The 20,772-nt window shown below is 36.1% G+C and overlaps 2 protein-coding genes across 2 annotated transcripts; both read left to right on the forward strand.

Moving 5' to 3' along the window:
• The first annotated feature begins 3,189 nt into the window (after window positions 1-3,189).
• LOC121805118 (something about silencing protein 10-like) lies at window positions 3,190-8,712 on the forward strand. Its single transcript, XM_042204908.1, has 16 exons — window positions 3,190-3,491; window positions 3,581-3,672; window positions 3,955-4,015; window positions 4,488-4,627; window positions 4,715-4,861; window positions 4,965-5,104; window positions 5,428-5,515; window positions 5,689-5,868; window positions 6,102-6,269; window positions 6,368-6,430; window positions 6,548-6,690; window positions 6,791-6,884; window positions 7,386-7,639; window positions 7,962-8,028; window positions 8,124-8,192; window positions 8,317-8,712. Exons 1-16 carry the CDS (start codon window positions 3,377-3,379, stop codon window positions 8,446-8,448), a joined length of 1,953 nt encoding a protein of 650 aa, XP_042060842.1. The 5' UTR covers window positions 3,190-3,376; the 3' UTR covers window positions 8,449-8,712.
• A 3,062-nt stretch (window positions 8,713-11,774) lies between these two features.
• On the forward strand, window positions 11,775-14,349 carry LOC121801944 (biotin synthase, mitochondrial-like). Its single transcript, XM_042201429.1, has 6 exons — window positions 11,775-12,095; window positions 12,188-12,367; window positions 12,808-12,914; window positions 13,358-13,563; window positions 13,663-13,802; window positions 13,933-14,349. The coding sequence occupies exons 1-6, from the start codon at window positions 11,910-11,912 to the stop codon at window positions 14,236-14,238; spliced, it is 1,125 nt and encodes a 374-aa protein (XP_042057363.1). The 5' UTR covers window positions 11,775-11,909; the 3' UTR covers window positions 14,239-14,349.
• The last annotated feature ends 6,423 nt before the right edge of the window (window positions 14,350-20,772 follow it).

Here is a 20,772-nt window from a genome sequence, read left to right on the forward strand (position 1 = left end):
TGTGGAAGTAGCTGTGGAAGAGTAGTTTTGATGGTTGCTTTTTTATATAAATATGTTTTTTTTGGATTTTAAACAAATATTCATTAGCAAATATAAATGATTCAGGATGGTATACGATTAAATATTGTCTACTTTTTTCGCGTAGCAATAGGAGTAGTGATGATAAATTGTTTATGAACAAAATTGTTATTTAATAGACACTATAATAGTTCGCACAAAGACAATTGATTTATCAATATTTTAATATTATTATATCATTGTATATGGAAAAGATTAAAAGAGAAGCTATTCAAAAGATTGATAAATCTCATAAATGATCGGCTGATTTATTAGTGTTTAGGTAAAAATATGAGATGGGTAGTTTAGTCCATTGATCATTAATGGAAAATAAATAATAGGAAAAAAATAGAAAAAAGAAAAAAAAAATTCAGAAATCCCTTATTCTGAAAAATACGCACGCATCGATCTCATATTCTGAAAGGTCAGCGAAATTAACCCTAATTTCGATCTTATATTCCAAAAGGTCAGCGAAATTAACCCTAATTTCGAAAGGTTAGCATAATTAATCCCAAATAACGAAATATCTCAAATAAAACACAATTCAATAAAAAACAACTAAAAATGACATACAAGAAGCTCGGATTAACGCGTATGAGACGTGTAAAAGTACATTCCAATCAACGGCGTGGAAGAAACTCATCAATTTTTCGTAAGCGGGCTTGAGCCCGAGAGCTTCTCCACCAGATATTCCATTTGATCAGAGTGAGCATAATCAGCAGATTGCAGATCCTCCATCACAATTCCCCCTTGGATTTTGCACTAAAAAGATTTCAACTTCATCTTCAATCAATAACCACGATGAAACGCTGTCGTTTCGACATGAAGCGTACAATGACTGAAGAAGAAAAAACGCTCAGTCAATTAAAATAAAATTAAGAAAATGTTTAAAAGGTGAAAGCTTTTTATCATCAATAATGCTATTTGGCCACAATATGGCTGGCCATACGGTGACATTTTTGTAATAAATTGGAATTATAATATAATAAAATAATAGTTTTAGATAGTGCTTTAGTACTTTTACATAATCACCCTTTTTCTTTAATTTTGGGGAGCGAATTTACATTGCATTTCAAATTTATATTATTTGAAATCAATCTCTCTCTATTAATTACAACTCTCTTTCCCAAAAATAATTATTATCGGATCTTTAAAGTCATGCATAATTAATCTTGAACTAATGAAGTATGTACGCTTATTGCATAATGTCATTAGTTAAGATATTTAAATTGTAAATTTATAAAGTATATATTTTATTATACACATTAATATCAAGTACCATAATATATTATGGGGTATAGAATTATTATTATGAACTACTAATCGATATATTATAATATGGTGTAATATATTAATTAATATTAATAATATGTATTTGTATTACTGTTGCAAATAATATACCATATATGATGCTATTATAATTAATAATATGAAATATCATAGTTTTACATATTGTAATATTATGAATTTTTGTAAATTGATAATCTACTTATTACTATAAGTTATTACCAAAACTTGCTAGATTAGGCAAATAGTGGGAAAAATTGAAGATTCAATCAAACAACTAGACATATGGTTGATCTAAGCTTAGATTTATCAATTTAACTTAAGTTGAAAAATCAATTAAAAATAAAATTGATTGATTCAAATTGATTGGTTGGGGACTCATTAATCAGTTGGGAAAAATAAACGATTGGGTATTCTATCGATCAATAGGATTTAAAAATTATAAATATGTAAATTGATATTAGATATTAATTGATTATAATATTAACTTTGAACCAAAAATTTTATAAACAAAGGAGAATAGTTCGACAAATAGTTTAAAAAATAAATTTTAATATCAAAAATATTTAAAATGTGAATATATAAACTAAAAAGTTAATAAAAAGTATGGAAATATTTGTTTTCCATAATATATTAGTGATCTTACTTTTAATTAGAAACATCTTACCATTTTTTTATTCCATTTCCACCTCCTTAATTGAATCACCTCTAAGAATAATATAATATACCAATGTCATGTTTGTTTGACGGAAAAGTAAAGTTGACAAAAAAAAATCCTAAATGATTGAATCATAGGAATAAGATTTCTATCAACTTTCTTTTCCTGTGATTGGAAAATTATCAAACTAGAAAAAAGAACATCTTAAAAAAATTGGGAATCAGAATCTTGAAAAATTGTACTTCTATCCTTAGAAATATTATAATTACCATCTGATTCCAAGATTATAGAAATTAATTAAAAACCACTGATCAATTGAAAATATATAAATGAGATATAACCGTTAAATGAGCGATAATATAACACTATAACATTATATACTGATTAGTACATATACTACATGCATTAATTAGTACTACCTTCTTCTTCTCATTTAAGATGTACACATTTTTTTTAGTTTGGCTCACCTAAGATGTCCACTTTTTACATTTATAATAAAAATGGACCGAACAAGAGCCGTTATCATTATATATATTTATATTATATACTTAGTACACATATTAATAATTATTGTATATTCTATAAAATTATTAATTTATATTTTTAAAAGTAATTGATAACATCAAAATATGATAGGGTACTAATCATATGAAAGTTGTAATTTAATATAATTTTAAACAATTAAATGTGATATAATAATAGTAATAATTATTATTATTTATTAATGTTTTTGCTATTGTCCTAGACTTTATTATACTGTCATAACATTATCTTTTAAATCATCATTAATTTCAAATATTAACTTTGTATTTTACTTTATATCATTAGATTTATATTAATTTATCATATATTATTAGTATTGCTATTATTTAATTATTAGTGCAAAACGTGACACTACACTTTAGACATGTACATTAAAAGGAATTTAAATATTTAAGTTATAATATTATGTTATACTGCATGTACTTAATATTATTAGTTCTTTTTAAAATTAAAAATCTGAAAAAATAAGGATAGAAATATTAAGTATAAAGCATATGTAAGTAATTTTATTGAAGGCTAAGGAAAATATTGTTGGATAAATTAAGGTAAGGGGTAGCATAGTCTTGAAAATTTGGATACTTTCTAAGTGCATTAAATGACTCAGTTTTCAAATTAAAAATTTGAATCATTTAGCATTACTCTTTTATCATTACTAAAACCTAAAAGCAAAACCCTGCGAGGGTTTATCTCTCTACTCCTCCGCCGGCATTTTCCCGCCACCTCTGTCTCAGCGCATCGCCACCGTCCAAATAGTTGCAATTGTTTCCCTTTTTCCTCACCATCTGCCGAGCAGGATTAATTAGGGTTTCGTAGTTGTTGAGAGGAATAATCATGGGGAGAAAATCAGGGAAGTTCAAGAAGAAGGAAGATGATGGCCGCCCGAAGAAGAAATCAATTAGATTTGATTCTGATAACGAAGACATGATGGACGACGACATTGATGTTTGTATGGATTTTTTAGCTCAATATACGATGTTTCATGTCAAATTATGGTTTTTAATCATGCCCTTTTTGGTTCACTCACTATTATTTCAGTTCACAAGAAAAGGGATGTTGTACCACTGAACATAAACGAGGATGTGGAAGAGTCCGACGAGGATGCCGAGCAGCCTGTGCTTGATTTTGAGGTTGATCCCCTCGTGTCCCCTTTGGCTCTTGAGTAACTCATGTTTTCATCCAGGAATTTGTGTTTATTTGTTCAGTTTGATTCTTAGGTAGTTATTCATCTGTGAATGGATTAGCTTCTTGTATTTAATGATTTTGTCTCATTATCATGTTGATATATATTTTTATCTGGATGTTGTGTTGTTATGATGTAGATTAGAGAACAGTTTAGATATATATTGGGTTGTTCCTTAATACACCTATCTAACTCTTTTAATAAACTTTGGTCTTATTTTTTTTATCAGGAGGAGGATGTGGAAGACGAAGACGCAGATGATAAGCCACCAAAGGGTTTGGCTGCGAAAAGTAAGATAGCCTCTCTGTTTGTTTAAATATATTTTCTGCATATAGCCTTTTGTTGTTACTGGCGGAGTATGAGTATTTCTTTGGATGGTAAAGCTTGTTTAGTTTACACATAAATAGTTCAACAGTTCTGATCAATGTCAGGGAAAGCTTGTGATAAATCTTGCTAACTAAGTTTTGATAATATAATTATATGTAATGGGTATAAAACAGCAAACTTTCATGAAAAATATCTCGATAAATTGTTGTAGTTATTAGACTGATTGCAATTACAAAACTCCATTATTGTGATGTTACATGACCGTTGTATATATGCTTGCAGCTTGCAAGAGTATCATTTTTATTTAAAGGAGTAGATTTTCCTAGTTGGTTTTAGTTGATCACCTCTCTCCATTATGTGGCTCAATTATTTTGTGGTTAATACTTTTTTATGGTAAATGTGTTGTAATCTAAGTTGATTATGGGGTTTCTATAGTTGCAAGAACGCAAAAGTACTTGCGGGCTAAATTTGGTGATGCTGAGGATGAAACTCTTGATGATGCTGATGAAGAAGAAGCGGGAAAGGATTTTTGGGGTAAAAAAAGTGACCTGTATGGTGCTGATGTTGGCAATGAGGTGGTTTGTTTACCCAACAATGCTTCATGCTTAACACTTGACATGTTTAACATTTTGTATATAACATTTTGTATTTATCTTCTTAAGCCACAATCAAGTGACGATGAAGATGCAGCTGAAGAGGAGGATGCAGTTTTGAAGCGGCAAATGACCATAGCAAATAATCTATCAATGGAAGATTATGGTGTTGAAGATACTAGCCAAGATGAGAGTGATAGGGAGCCCACATTTCAGGTGAAAATATATGCATAACATTTATGGCCAACAAATTTTTATGTTTTAGTGTCATGGTTTATAAGGAGATTTGTTGATTACTCGTCTTTTTGTCACATTTCAGGAAATCTTGGACCATGGAAAATGCCCATCAAAACCTTCCCTCGGCAAAGGAATCAACGATGAAGAAGGAATGACATATGAAGTAGTAAAGAAAGATTTAAATGCATTGACAAAGGAAGAGCAAATGGATGTTGTATACAGGTTAGTTTAGTTTTAGTTTTTAAAAGATTAGTTAGTTCCTGTAAAATTTTCAACTTCGGCCGAGTATATCACTGACATACAATTATTCACAATTAGAACATCAACCGATTCTATATAAAGTGGATCTATATCTGATGTATTCTGATCAATTAAAACTATTTTTATGCATGTTGTCACATTTTACCTGAATTTTTTTAAAGATTTAAAATTTTCTAAAATGAAAGTTAGTGTTGTAAGTGTAATAGTCATGGTGCAGTTGCTAAAGGGACCACTTACTGCTATCTCTTTATGCTTACGGGTTAACCTAATGACTGGTTTTACAGCTCTGCACCGGAATTAATTGGCCTTTTATCAGAGCTGAAAGATTCCCTTGACCAACTTGAGAACAAAGTGAACCCACTTGTGGAAAAGGTATGATCATTCTTTAATGAGATAGCTGTATTTTCTCTACTTCATTTCGCTAATGCTTTGTGCCATATGTTAATATGTACATTATGACACTAGTGATTTTTATGGAGAAGCTCATTAATTTATGAGTTGGAGTTTTATTATGCATTTGGTTAACTATTCCATTACATATGAAGATTAAAGGACGAGAGAGTGGAAAGAAGGGAACAATGCACTATATTGAGGTCAAGCAGCTTCTATTGCAATCCTATTGCCAGGCTATAACCTTTTATCTTCTTCTCAAGTCTGAGGGGCAGCCTGTTCGTGATCACCCAGTTGTTTCTCATCTTGTAGAGATCAAGAGTTTATTGGATAAGGTTAATGTTTATCATTTTCTGGTGAACTTAATTTTTAATTTCTGGAAATTTTTAAAATTCAAATTTTGTATGCCTATGTAGAATAGTAGTATAAGCTAAGAAGCACTTAAATCTACTTTTATTGTTCCTCAATATCTTATCTGTAATCTCAGTAGGGATCACTTTGTCTTGACTGAAAGATGCTAACATGTCCTTTCTTGTTACTGACTGTTGATTTGTTAACCTTTTGGCAGATAAAAAACATAGACGATAACCTTTCTTTCGACATGGAAGAAACTTTAAAGAAGGAAGTGAACTGTGCAGCAGCTGTTAAGTTGATGGAAAAAGCTGTTCCAGTGGAATCTAATTCTAACAGCGAGATGTGTGCCATCATAGCATCGGCAGAACAAGCAAAAGTAGAGGTGGGATGCTTTTGGATTGTCTGTTAGCCTGACCCTATGCTGAGTTTTCTGAAATCTGTAGCCTCACTCTTTGTTCTTTTTGAATGTTTAACTTGTAGCCCAACAAAGAAACTGGCTTGAATACCTTAATAAAAGAGAAGGGATCACAAAACAAGCATCAAGTAAGCTGCCATGGCTTTGTTTTCTTACCAGTACCAACTGAGGTTTCCAGTTACAGGTTTTGTATTTGAGAGTAGTGGGCCTAGGTTGATGACATTGATATTATTGAATTATCACAGGATAAGCAAGTAGTCGGACTGCAGAGCATGGAAATGTTGAAAATAAGAGCTTCCCTTGAGGAGAAACTGAAACAACAAGGTGTTTATAGTTCCATGGCACCAAAGGCTGTTAAGTCTAATAAAAATCAGCAACCAGTTAACAGGTCTCTTTTTTCCCGTGAACAAGTATCTGGTTTTCCATGTAATGATTAGTGCAATGCTCTTATGCTAATTGAAATGCATGTCATTCTCTATATTTCACAGGCAACTTGAGACATTTGATGATTTTGTTGATGAGGCCATGGAGATAGATGCTGTGTCAAATCACAAAACAGCTCTTCGCTCAAATAAACGCAAGGTGTGTAAGGCATTTAAGGAATATCTCTTCTTTTATGGTAGCATTTTTGCTGCGATTCAATGGAATTTCTATTCAGTATGAATAGTTTAAATTTGTCTAAGGGTAAACAAAGGTGCCGAAAATTCTTGTAGCAATAAAAAACAAAAGGCATGGAGTGTATACTCTGTAATTCTATGGGGTGATTAATGATTCAGATAAAGCGGGTGATGGCATACAGAACTTAGATGGAATTACATTGGTAAAATGACGCTGAAAGACTTCCTCTTATCATAACTGTAAAAAGAATGAACGCAGAATGGCTGGTGATCCTTGAACTTCGATTAATGTTTGTATTGTCAATATTATAACATAAAATTCACTTGATCCATAAATTTTACTCTGATCAATTAGTAGTCAAAGTCATATACATGAGATACTTATAATATGTGCCCCGTTCATATTCTGAGAACATTTGAATTTCCTTGTTCAGAATTCCCTTGGAACTAACTGTGTGTTTGAAAGGTTATTGCTGGTGATGATGATATACCAAAACGAGATGATATTGGGGAAAGGCGAAGAAAGCACGAGCTACGAGTTCTGGCAGGAGCTGGAATTAGATCTGGTGAAGATGTTGAAGATGAGACTGGTAGCCTCTCTAGTGATGAAGCTGATGATGCGAATGGAGAAAGTGATGCTGATTCTGATTTAGAATTCTACAAACAAGTGGAAAGCAAACATGTTGCAAGGCTTGCTGAAAAATCTGCCAAGTACTCCAGGTATCATTTTCCTTGCTGATTATTGCATAACTTCTGTATATCGATGATCCTATGTGCTTGAAAAATAAATATGGAGCTTTTGTTACATTGCTCTCTATCACCCTAGTTATTGAACTTTTTCTCGTTATTTCATATGCACGATTGTACATGCCTTCGACCTCCCTCAGTATATCTATCATTTTACTTTTCATGTGTCTTATAATGCCAGAATCTGTTTTCCCAGATTATTTGATGAATTTATCGTCTGCTCCCTTGTAGCTAGAATCTAATGTGATACGAATTTATCGTCTACTGAGTACTGAACCAAATTAATGATCAACAGAGTTCCTGAAGTTCCATTGCTAGCAGACACTCTTGCTGATGATGGAAAGCGCCATATCACTAATCAAGTACTGGGAGATTTCCCTTTATACTATATATCCTCTGCTTTACATTGAACTTTTTCTTTGCTTGACTCACTCGGTTCTTATTTGTATCCTTCCAGATTGAAAAGAATAGAGGTTTAACTCGCGCACGGAAGAAACTGACTAAAAATCCTAGGAAGAAATACAAGGTATTTGAGCAAAACAGCTCCCTCCCTCTCTTTCTCTAACGCTCACTGATTGAATAGTTAAAAATACGTAGTTCTCGCAGTAAAAACACTCAGAATGGTAACATGTACTATTTTTTCTCAACAGTTGAAGCACAAAAAGGCAGAAGTGCGTAGAAAGGGGCAGGTTCGTGAGATCAGAAAGCCAACCGGCAGCTATGGAGGGGAAGCATCGGGTATTAACGCAGGGATCAGCCGCAGTGTCAGATTCAAGAACTAATTCTCTCATATTTATTCGAGTTAGCAAAGATGTTTTATTTATGTGTTGTTCAACAACACACCTTCATAGCTGGAAAAATATACAGGCATTGTACCAATTAGTGCTTGCTAGCAATTTTGAATTACTTTGAAATCATTTGTAGTTTTTCGTTGTATCAGCCCTTTTATGTACCATCCCATAATAGCTTAAGGGATGCAAATCATGTGTACCTTTGAATGCTAAACTAAACTTGATTAGTTAATTAATTACTATAAATTCAGCTAATTAAAACACCGAGCCTAATCCGGCTTCTACCGCCTAAGAGCATCAACTACGTGGTGCGCTGGCGTCCCATGACCCGTCCTGGAGAGACGGGTCCGTCGCGCGCCGCGTTGCAGCACCTGTGCTGCCTCGTCCCGTGTCCCGTGTCGCCGAGACAAGCGACAGATCGTCTCGCCACGCGCCTATGCGACGTGACGCCCACTCACCGGCCCGCGAGTGGGCGTCGTCACGTGCTGACGCAATAAATATATTTTTTAAATTTTTGAATTTTTTTTAAAAAAATAAAATAAATTTTTTTTCTAATGGTAATAATACCGCTTGTTGTTTTTTTTTTTTTTAAAATTAATTTTTTAGTCTATAAATACTCGTCTGGTGGTGACACCGCTGAGGGCATCAGCCCACATGAGGCTGAATCGCAGGAGTTTGCGGGTACGGCCGGCGATGCTGGAGGATCCAGTCGTCGGCCGCAAGGGACGAAGGCGGCGAAAGCGGCTAGAGCGAGGAAGGGCCGAGGCGAATCAAGCCAGGCGGCCTCGGGATCGGGCTCGCGGGGAGGCTCGAACACACTTATGGTGGCGTACATGACCGCCACAATGGCGGACACTTCCCGCTTCTCGCACGCCCAATTCGCGGCCTGGTGGAACGGAATTGTGCATATGGCAGCACAACTTGGCCATCCGACTCACCCTCAACCCCGACCGCCTCCGGAGGATGATTAGCCGGCGGAGTAGTCTTTTTATTTTCTTTAAATTTATATTTTAAATTATGTTGTGTGCTTTTTTATGTTGTGTGTTTTTTAATAAAGTGTATTTTTAATAAAGTGTGTTTGTTTTAATTGAATTGAGTTGGAAAAAAAATAAAAATTAAATTAAATGAATAGTAATTTAAGGGACGGTTAAGGGACGGGGGGTTGCAGGTTTCGTCCCTTAGTTAAGGGATGGAGGAATAAAGTACAGTGGGACCCTCAAATAGTAGTTTAAGGGACGGTAAAGAGACGGTGGAGGGACAGCGTAGTGGATGACCTAAGAAATCATTAGCTATGCAACAATTATAAGGCCAAGATTGTTTTTTGTTGTTAAGGCCATCCACAATAGGAATAGCCCAGCAATAGCCCAGCCATAGCCCAGCCACTGCCACATCATCAGCACTAAAAATCCTCCTGCCACATCATCAAAACAAGCAAATAGCCCAGCAATAGCCCAGCCACATACTATCCACATCATTATTAACAAATATATACAAAATGAAATAATTAAAAATCACACAATATACGGAATTAAATTTACGACACAAAAACGAGAAAATTCACTAATATTAATAAAATATAAAAAGTACATTAATTAAAAAAAATTACATAATTAAAAAAAACTAATGGCGGTCAATCCTCCGTGCCCATAACTCTTCAATTAAATCCTTTTGGAGTCGAATATGAGCCGCCGTTTGACGCATGTCGGCGTGTGCTTGTAAGAGGCCGGCTTCATCGTGAGGTACCCCACTCCGTACGTTGGGGGCGGCCACGCCGTGGCTTGGACCGGCTTCATTATCGTCGTTGACCCAATTGGTCAGTTCGCCACCTTCATCTTCGACAATCATGTTGTGCATGATAATACATGCGTACATGATATCAGCAATGCATTGGACATCCCACAAACGCGTTGGACCCTTAATTGCCGCCCATCGAGACTGGAGCACACCAAATGCGCGCTCCACGTCCTTGCGCGCCGACTCCTGCCGTGCCGCAAAGTAGGCCTTCTTCGCATCTCCTGGGCATCGGATCGTCTTCACAAAGACGGGCCACCTAGGGTATATCCCATCCGCCAAGTAGTAGCCCATATCATGTTGGTTGCCGTTGGCGACAAAACTGATGGCCGGACCGACGCCCTGACACTGCTCGTTGAAAAGTGGCGACGAGTTGAGGACGTTGAGGTCGTTGTTCGAACCAGCTATCCCAAAATACGCGTGCCAAATCCAAAGCCGGTAATCAGCTACGGCCTCCAGGATCATCGTGGGATTCTTTCCCTTGTAGCCGGACGTGTAGAACCCCTTCCAGGCTGCGGGACAGTTCTTCCAGTCCCAATGCATACAATCTATGCTGCCTAACATACCCGGGAACCCATGCTGACTCCCGTGCATCCGCAACAGATCTTGGCAGTCTTCGGGGGTAGGCTTTCGCAGATACTGATCACCGAATACTTCTATCACTCCCAGACAGAAATTCTTCAGACATTGCAAGGCAGTCGTCTCACCGATGTGGAGATACTCGTCCCACATGTCTGCCGCGCCTCCGTAGGCCAACTGCCGGATTGCCGCAGTGCACTTTTGAATAGGTGTGTGGCCGGGTCTGCCAGACGCATCGTGTCTGAAGCGGAAATACAGATATCGAGACTCCAAAGCGTTGACAATACGCATAAACAGGTTCCTGGTCATCCTAAAACGACGCCTGAAAAGGTTGGCGTTGAACCGAGGCTCCTGTGCGAAGTAGTCTTCGTATAGGCGCTGATGTGCAGCTACGTGATCCCGATCAATCACACTGCGGCGGTGGACCACTGGGGGAGGTCGAGGTATCGCCGGCTGCAAGGCCCTTTCCATCCATTGGTTTATCGCGTTGGTCGTATAGGCGTCCAACGCCTCGGCCATTCGACGTTCGTACTCCTCAGCATCCCCTCCGCTACCACCACTACTACCACCAGCATTACTCATTTTGCGTTGTTGATCTTGAACAGAAATTAAGATAGAGAGAGTACTCGTTAAAACAAGTCGTGCGAATGAAAATGACGAACAAAGCGCGTATATATAGTGTTTCGAAAAAAAAATTTATTTTTTCGCGCTAGGCGGTGCGCTGAGCGATCCGGGCGCTGCAATAGAGCCGAACGGACCGCCCAGCCGACCGCCCAGCGCCACATAACCGCCCAGCACTGCGCGGTTTCTCTCTCCACTCAGCCGCTGGGCGGCTGCAATAGACCGCCCAGCGAACCGCTCGGCTGGGCGGTCGCTGGGCGCCTAGTGTGGATGGTCTAAAGTAACAGAAAATATCTAAGAATGGATAAAAAATTACAGTGTTTATTTTCATTTGAAAAAATCTCCAACCAATTCGCGGCACTGAAAGCGTGAGCTCTCGTCACTCTCAAGCAGCGGAATTCTCGAGGGGAATTGCATCTCATCGCCCCCAATTCTCCATTTCTCCCAACACCAGTGGCTCAATGATGTGGATAACGAGATCAATTCGACGCCCACTCGCCCAATTTCAGGCCGCCGCCAATTTCTCATCCTCCGCGGCGGCGGTGGAGGCGGAGAGGTGCATAAGAGATGGGGCCAGGAACGACTGGAAGAGAGAAGAAATCAGCTCCATCTACGATTCCCCCGTTCTCGATCTGCTATTCCACGCTGTATGTCGTCTGCATTTCTCTTCCAATCACTACTAGGTTAATTTCTTCAATTGGCTTTTTTTTCCTCTTCTAATTTCATGGTAATGCTGCAGGCTCAAGTTCATAGACATGCTCACAATTTCAGAGAGGTGCAGCAGTGCACGCTTCTATCAATCAAGACCGGTGGATGCAGCGAAGATTGTTCCTATTGCCCGCAGTCGTCCAGATACAGCACCGGCGTCAAAGCGCATAAGCTTATGAATAAAGACGCAGTCTTGGAGGCTGCTGAAAAGGTTCAATTCATATTTTCTATACTCAATTAATAATGTGAACTTGGATTTTATGGAGGGGCATGATTATATAGAGAAGCAATGGAGGTTTAGTTAGGGACTGTTGAATTGGTGTTGGTATGTGTTCCCTCTGTGAAATATGATGACTAGCAAATTAGGAATTCCCTAGAATCTCGTGATTCTCTTGGAAACCGGCATTTGTAAAGCTGTGCATGAAATTTATGTGCTTTATTAGCTTGCTTCTCTCTTCGCATAATTTTGAGCGTGGTGTCTATGTAAGAATTATATTTATAGCTCAATCGGTGGTGTCAAAGACGACTCATAGTAGCTATAGTAGAGCGCGCTATTGATTTGCTGTCTTTGTTTATCCTACTTGAGCAGCTTGCTTTCATATGCATGTGCATCGAACTTGTAAAGCATCTTGTTGTTTTGTTATGAAACAGGCAAAAGAGGCTGGTAGCACTCGGTTTTGTATGGGTGCAGCATGGCGAGACACTATAGGAAGGAAAACTAATTTCAACCAAATCCTTGAGTATGTTAAAGAAATAAGGTAATGGACTAATAATCACTGATATACATGTTACAAGTGTTGTAGAAACATTCTCTAGTAACTTGATATGGTATGATAAAGACCTTGTTATTAATCTTTATCGACTTATTTATATGTGTAATTGTGTAACCATCTAACTGGTGTAATCAAGACACATGGCATATATGCTTGTGGAAAATAAGCTCATTCATGTGCATGGTTAATGGATCTTTCCTCTTTCCTTACTTGGATGCTTATACTGCAGCAAAATGTTACGTTGTCCTTTTTGTATCGAATGTCTTCTCTGTAGGTTTAGCATTACATTGTCCTTTTTGTACGAATGTTACATCTGTTTGCTCTATCACGTTCTGGGTTCTTCCTATTTCTATTTTTCTGATTGCCAAACGTTCATCCTCCATTTGCATTAATTATCTAAATTGTCAGAAATGTTTTTCCTTTATAAGGGGTATGGGGTTGGAGGTTTGCTGCACTCTGGGGATGATAGAGAAGCAGCAAGCTTTAGCACTCAAGGAGGCAGGACTTACAGCTTACAATCATAATCTCGACACCTCAAGAGAATACTACCCAAATATTATAACAACTAGAAGCTATGATGAACGGCTCCAGACCATTGAGTATGTCCGTGACGCGGGCATCAGCGTCTGTTCAGGTATTTGCATACTTTTTCGTGAAAATAAATCTTGACTATGTCGTGTAATACTGCCTAGCTTATTATAGCTAAATTTTGCTTCCAACTTTTTTGTTTCAGGTGGAATAATAGGGCTTGGTGAAGCCGAGGAGGATAGAGTTGGCTTGTTACATACATTGGCAACTCTTCCGGCACACCCTGAGAGTGTTCCCATTAATGCACTCATTGGTGTACAAGGCACACCCCTGGAAGATCAAAAGGTAATCTTATAATTAGATTTTAGCCAATCGTACAATTATAATATTTCTCAGGGGATTAAGGAAATTTATTTATGGAAAGAATAAAACTATAGAAAGGGTCTAAGGACTAACTGTATATTGCATAATCCAGCCAGTTGAAATATGGGAGATGATCAGGATGATTGCAACAGCACGCATTGTGATGCCAAAGGCGATGGTGAGGCTCTCGGCTGGGAGAGTTCGTTTCTCAATGGCCGAGCAGACACTTTGCTTTCTTGCTGGCGCAAATTCCATTTTCACAGGAGAGAAGCTCTTGACAACTCCCAACAACGACTATGATGCCGATCAGACCATGTTTAAGCTGCTCGGGCTCATTCCCAAAGCTCCTGATTTCTCACAAAAGTCAGCCAACTTTGAAACAGAACGTGTTGAGGTGGCAGCTTCGAGTTCTGGTTGAACTTGCAATTTTTTTCTTCCTGTCTTTTCATATTGTAAGCTTTTATGAACATATTGTAAGCTTTTATGAACTTGTGTAGCTCTATGAAGATAGTTCTTCCTTTCATCTCAATTCTGCCTTTGTAGACTTGTATATTCTCCTTTGTTTGGTACTGTATTTTTTTTCAATATGCTGTGTTATACCAAAATTAGTGATTGGTTTATTATACTAATAATCTATTAAAATTACAATATGATTTGTTATATCAAGCAAAAATAACATACTACTGTGCAACATAAATCAAAATATAGTATTTAATTCTCATATTTATTCGTTAAAAAATGGCATTTGCTTCAAAATTTCGTTCATATTTTACCTAATTCGTTAATTACTATTAACCACCTCCCTGTACATTTATTTTGAATTATTTTGAAGGGCACTTAAATCGTTAAACTTAGTTGAGTACAAATAGGATTGGGATATTAATTATTAATTAATACCGCATTTAAATTTTTGCTATTTATTTATATATTTTCCTTTAAGTTATGTAATTTTAATTATTTTTAATATAAATTACATTGTTTTTAGTTATGTAATTTTTAATTAAGTGGAGTATTAAGTTTAGTTATTACGTTTTTATCCCACTTTATTCAGTAAAAATCAGTCTTTTTTAGTAAAAATCTCATTGTTTGATGATTTAACCTAAATTGAATAATTTGAATTCACTTAGTAATTCATTTTAATATGACTACTTCCCTATTTCAATATGACTCTCTAGTATGCAAGTGACTTGTATTCTAAAATGTTATTTTCTATTCTTTATTCTTTTCATATTTTTATAGAATTTTCTACACTTTTCTTTTATATTTTATTTATTCTTTACACCTAGATATTTTCACTTAGTTACTTAAATCAAGTGAATGAATAAGTTGTGTATTATGTGTAAACTCTGTGTACGGACTAACTACTCTCTCCGTCCCTGAAAATTTTATCCCATTTTTTTTATTTTCGTCCGTCGTCTCATTTCATTTTTTTTCATTTTTAGTAGTAGTTCTTATATTCCACTAACTCATTCATATTCACATTTTATTATAAAACTAATATATAAAAGTAGGACCCATATTCCACTAACTTTTTCAACTCACTTTTCATTACATTTCTTAAAATCCGTATCGGGTCAAAGTGAGACAATATTTGGGACGGATAGAGTATTTGGTACTGAGTTTAATTATTAATATCTTATAACACATCGAAGATCAAACAAATATTACAATAACACATCATCGAATATCAAACAAACATTACAATAACACATCAAGTACAAGAGTTCGTGGAACTATTAAAAAGTTAAAATGAACAGAAACATGGTTTAGCGAAACTAAAAAAATCGCACAAGAAATTAATCACAACATCAAGTTGGTTGAATCATCATAGAAGGAAAAAAGTCATACACATACAATGAAAAGAATCACACCAGTAGTTAATCACAACATCAAATTGGTTATATCATCATAGAAGAAAAAAGTCATACACATACAATGAAAGAAATATATCATAACCTTTTGAAAAATTTATATAGATCTAGATCTTGATTAACATAGAGGATCATGTGTGACATGCATAATTTATTTTAATTTTTGGTATGAGTTATAATAAGGTGAAATTGCAAGACAGTTCGTTTGGTTTTAACTATCTTCAATCCAAATAAATTAAAATCAGTGAAAGAATGTAATGACCCCAAACAAATTGGACAAAAAAATCGCAACATTATTAGGTGGCTTTGATAATATTTCTACTTGGCTTGTCGCAAAAAGAAGCGAAAGAGACAATTATGTGTATTAATTCATGCACATTTCCCATTTCTTTCATGGGTTTATAGGTATATCTCTTCCTATTATCTTAATTAATTGTAGTACTATATTCTTTATAGTTGAATATATCGTTTTATAATGAGTGTGCATATTTTATACTTATATTAAGTTGGATATTGAATTCTAATTTTTTTACGAATGCATTCTAATTTATTAGTGGTAGTATTATGCCGTAGTACGAAGCAGCATCACTTAATATTCGATTCAATTTTCCTAATAAATGGAGTATTTCATACGTCAACTAGATTGTCCTGGATTCAATTTGAACCAAAATTAGTTTAATGAGATCAGAAAACTTAAATAAAATTCGTGAAAAATTGGCAATTGAAAGATTAGAAAATATGAGTGACTGAGAATATCAAGCAAAAAAAAAACTGAGAATGTCAAGTTGATTTAATAGATGTGACGGGAAAATAAATTATTGATATTAGACTCCCTTGTTTTGTGCCACAATCTCCGGTAGAGAAAAAATTGCTCCAAAATCAACACATTTTTATAGCACAACTTAATAACATTAAATCTTCATCGTATTTTTGTAAAATGTTTTTCCTTAATCAAACGCCATTGTATAACTATCTTCTCATCTCTCTGAAGAAGACAAACATATTCCTTTGTTCGTTACCATTAATTTTAGTAGTCATATTAAGAAAATGAAAACAGATTAATTCGTGTGAAGGAATCAAATAAATTAATAAAACAAGACATAATATCGACATATATCGCCCACTTGAGGTGATTTTGATTGTAACATTTGAACGGTTTTTTTGTATCTAAGTATAATATCCCTCCATCCATGTTGATTTTAGATACTGAAATTTGAATTTCAGATATATGTCTATTTGTGAATATTTGAAAATCGATACTATTTGGCATTTGCTATGACAAAGGATTTTAAAAGGCAGTGATAAAATATTGCATTAGTTGTCAATTTATCATTATGTCATGATGACTTATTAACTTTTCGAACTCCTCCGAGAAGATATAATTTGTGAGTGAAAATATATGGTTGAATATAAAAATACCGTATCTCCTAAGTTATAAATTTGACCAATTTCATAAATATTACTACTATATGTTTCCATCAAAATTATAGTACTAAATGTCACAATGACGATTGTATTTATAGGAAAAAGTCCTGCACAATTCCTCTTATGTATTTGTACTTTTTAGGTTTTTTTTTTTTCTAAAAATTGAATGACTCTCACATATAGTAGTAGATTAATGAACCCGGATCCTTATACCACAGCACAGCCTGCTGTGTAAATAAACGGTGCCGTTTTATCTGATGTCCATTTCGTTCAATTTTTAATTCATTTCTTTCCTTGAACTAGTACTAGAGCTAACCCCAACTTATTTCTGTCCATTTCTATATTTAGAAAACCCTTTCTTACAAATATTTTGGTACGCCTTCAGTTCCATGTTAATAGAGTCATTTTTCTATTTCAGAAAGTTCTAAGTTAATTAAGTCATTTCTATTTTTGGAACGTACCAAAATGAGAAAAATAGAGTAAGAGAGAGTAAGTAAATGAGAAGAAAGGTATTGACTTTTACTAAAAAGAAAAATGACTCAACTACTATGGAACATACCAAAATGGCAAAATGATTCTAGTACTAGTATTTTAATGATGATAGAGTATATTCCTGCTTGAAAATTTTAAATTAAATTATTTTAGTTTTATTTTAGTATTTAAATAAATGAAAATTTGCAAAATAAAAAATACTAATTGGCATACTATGTAAATACTAAAAGAAATGGGAAGAGTGAATGAAAAATAAGACGCGTGTGTAGTGTCTTAGCTTTTTTTATCTACTTGTTTGATAATTTTCTTTTTTATGAGTAATAGTATTATCTAATACTACTAGGTAGTAATAGTTAATTTAGAAGTTTCAATCAACTATATTATATTTTCATTAACATAGACCAAAAGATTTGTAAAATAAGAGTTTTTTAAGAAACCTATTTTGCAGAATTGGATTTGCTCTGACCGTTCAAATAAAGAAAACAATTTTAAGAAAAAAGAGAAGAATATCACACAAAACGGCACTGTTTATTTACACAGCAGGTTGTGCTGTGGTTATATGTTAAGAGATGATTTCTCTTAACAAGTTTCCAGCGTCGCAGAGGTGATCAGCAGAGGGATAAACGGTAGTCGCGGAAGCTTTGCCCGTCGATCAAACCAAGATTTAGGATTGCAAAGAAAGTAAAATACGACAAAAGGAAAATAAGATAATTTGATATTTCTTGAATGATCGAAATAAAGAACAATTTCCACTATTTATAATAGTGGATACAGAACAAGAAAATAATCCTAATAAATATGAAACGATATGATAAATCAATAACTAACTAAATAATAAGATATGGGGAATATTTTAGGAGATATGCTCGTATCAACTCCCCGCGGTTGAAATCCACCCTGTCCTCAAGGTGGAAACCACGACACAATGAAGAGCATCGCGAACACAAGCTTTGGCGAGACCTCCCCTCCTGGATCCACTGCAAAAGATTGTTGTTTTGTACGCTCATAACCCACTATCGCATACTCGATGTAAACATACCGGAGAGAAAATTGGTCTCTCATTTCCCCTCCTAGCATCTTCCCCGTAGTGCTGATTTCTTGTCTAATAGGTACCTCCAGAAATGATCCAAGAAGAAAAGCATCGTCAGTATCCAAGATCTCTGGTGCATCACATTCATATTTCCTCTCCCAATGAATATTGAAAAGCTTGACCTCTCTCATGAGTCTCATTGGTGGTAGCCTAAGTAACTGTTCCCATTGGTGTTCGGGTTCAGAAGTAAATTTTACTGGATCGTCAGCTTCATGAGTCTTCCTAGAGAAATTAGGAATATCCTCCTCATCTACTTGCTCCTTTATTGTTTCCATAAAGTCATCATCGTCTGCCATCCCTTTACCCTCTTAGCCACCAGCAACAACAATAACACCATCATCACTTGGAGAAATATCTCCCAATGAAGACATGACAACGGTTTGCACACGACACTCATTCTGGAGCTCTATTGAAGATTGACCTGATATATCACCTCTAGACCAGATATTATCTACGAGATCATTCTCTGAGCATGTGATGTTGGGCTGTCCTTGTAGATCCATTTCCGTATTAACACTCTTCTCCCCATATGATGTCAAATATGGCCTAATACCAGGCCAAGTGATTCTCCTTCCACCAGACACATCCGCCTCAACAATATGTGAGAGGCGTTGGGAATCGGCATATTGCGCTGTGCTCTGTTCTGGTGGGTCCCAACAAGAATATGGTCTCGGCGTTGTTGGCGGCGGCGGTGAGTGCAGCGGAAGGTCAGGGAAGGGGAGCTGCTGTGATGGGCAATATTCCGGCTGCCACAGATGATATCCTGAGGAGCAATTTCTCTGCTGCACGTGTGATTCTGAGTCCGTATATGGCAGCCGCGAGGGCTAGTAGTCAGGTTGCTCTCGATGGTCTCCGGCATAGGGAATTTGCAGCTGCGGGTATGACTCCATGTAGGTGTTGGGCGGTTGATCAAAGGCGGGTGTTGGCGGGTACCAACAAGAAGGTCTTGATGGATTCGATGGATACCAACAAGAGTCAGCAGTTGGGCGAGGGGGCTGCTGGTGGGTGTATGGAGACGGCAGTTGGTCGATGTTTGGAGGCGGTGGCGGATGAGGGTACCAGTGCGTATTAAGGCTAGAGCTCGGCGGTTGCTGCCAAGTGTAGGGCTGGTAAGGCTGCTGTGCGGCGGTGTACAACGGGGGCCCGTCGGGTGGATCAGGTTATGGTCGCAACGGAGGGAGCGTGGCTGCTGCCCTACGCTCATGCTCAATCAATCGAGTCTCAATTCGGGCGAACCTAGCGAGAATATTCTCCAACATTGCGACTGTTGAATTCTCCGGGGCGTGCGCCGCTATCGTGGCACGCGGCATGGTCAAGGTCTCCGTTCTCCCCTCTCTGAAATAGACTTCGGCCATGAACGAAGATGAGAGGATTAGAATGAGATGAAAGCACCAATTGTTAAGAGATGATTTCTCTTAACAAGTTTCCAGTGTCGCAGAGGCGATCGGCGGAGGGATAAACAGTAGTTGCGGGAGCTTTGCCCGTCGATCAAACCAAGATTTAGGATTGCAAAGAAAGTAAAATACGATAAAAGGAAAATAGGATAATTTGATATTTCTTGAATGATCGAAATGAAGAACAATGTCCACTATTTATAATAGTGGATACGGAACAAAAAAATAATCCTAATAAATATAAAAAAGATATGATAAATTAATAACTAACTAAATAATAAGATATGGAGAATATTTTAGGAGATATGCTCGTATCATTATACCACAACAGAGGATCCGGGTCCTAGATTAATAGTACTAGTAGAATTGTAGGAAGACTTGTCACATATAGTAAATTTAGGGAGTAATTGATCACGAGTACCTCGCACTGAGATTGGTAAAGATACTTCTTACAAGTACTATATCTTAGCAATAGTTATAGATCATTTATCCAAGGTGGGTGATGCACATAATTAAGTGAAAAATATGTTGACTACACACAACATTACTCACTTTTGCTTAATAAATCAGTTTTGAAATAGTTTTATTTATTGAAGTCAATTTTCATGAAAAGGGTTAATTTTTCTTTTTGACACAATAAAAAAGGACAAGGGCAAAAGTGTACAAAGACAATCTAAAGT

The sequence above is a fragment of the Salvia splendens genome, chromosome 5, assembly GCF_004379255.2.
Source record: "Salvia splendens isolate huo1 chromosome 5, SspV2, whole genome shotgun sequence".
Lineage (NCBI taxonomy): Eukaryota > Viridiplantae > Streptophyta > Magnoliopsida > Lamiales > Lamiaceae > Salvia > Salvia splendens.

Coding starts and splice junctions, on each gene's coding strand:
- LOC121805118 (XM_042204908.1), top strand. CDS start 3,377: ATGGGGAGAAAATCAGGGAAGTTCAAGAAGAAGGAAGATGATGGCCGC. Junction 6,270..6,367: donor CAGAACAAGCAAAAGTAGAG/GTGGGATGCTTT, acceptor TTTAACTTGTAG/CCCAACAAAGAAACTGGCTT. Junction 6,885..7,385: donor TTCGCTCAAATAAACGCAAG/GTGTGTAAGGCA, acceptor TGTGTTTGAAAG/GTTATTGCTGGTGATGATGA.
- LOC121801944 (XM_042201429.1), top strand. CDS start 11,910: ATGATGTGGATAACGAGATCAATTCGACGCCCACTCGCCCAATTTCAG. Junction 12,096..12,187: donor TCGATCTGCTATTCCACGCT/GTATGTCGTCTG, acceptor GTAATGCTGCAG/GCTCAAGTTCATAGACATGC. Junction 12,368..12,807: donor TCTTGGAGGCTGCTGAAAAG/GTTCAATTCATA, acceptor GTTATGAAACAG/GCAAAAGAGGCTGGTAGCAC.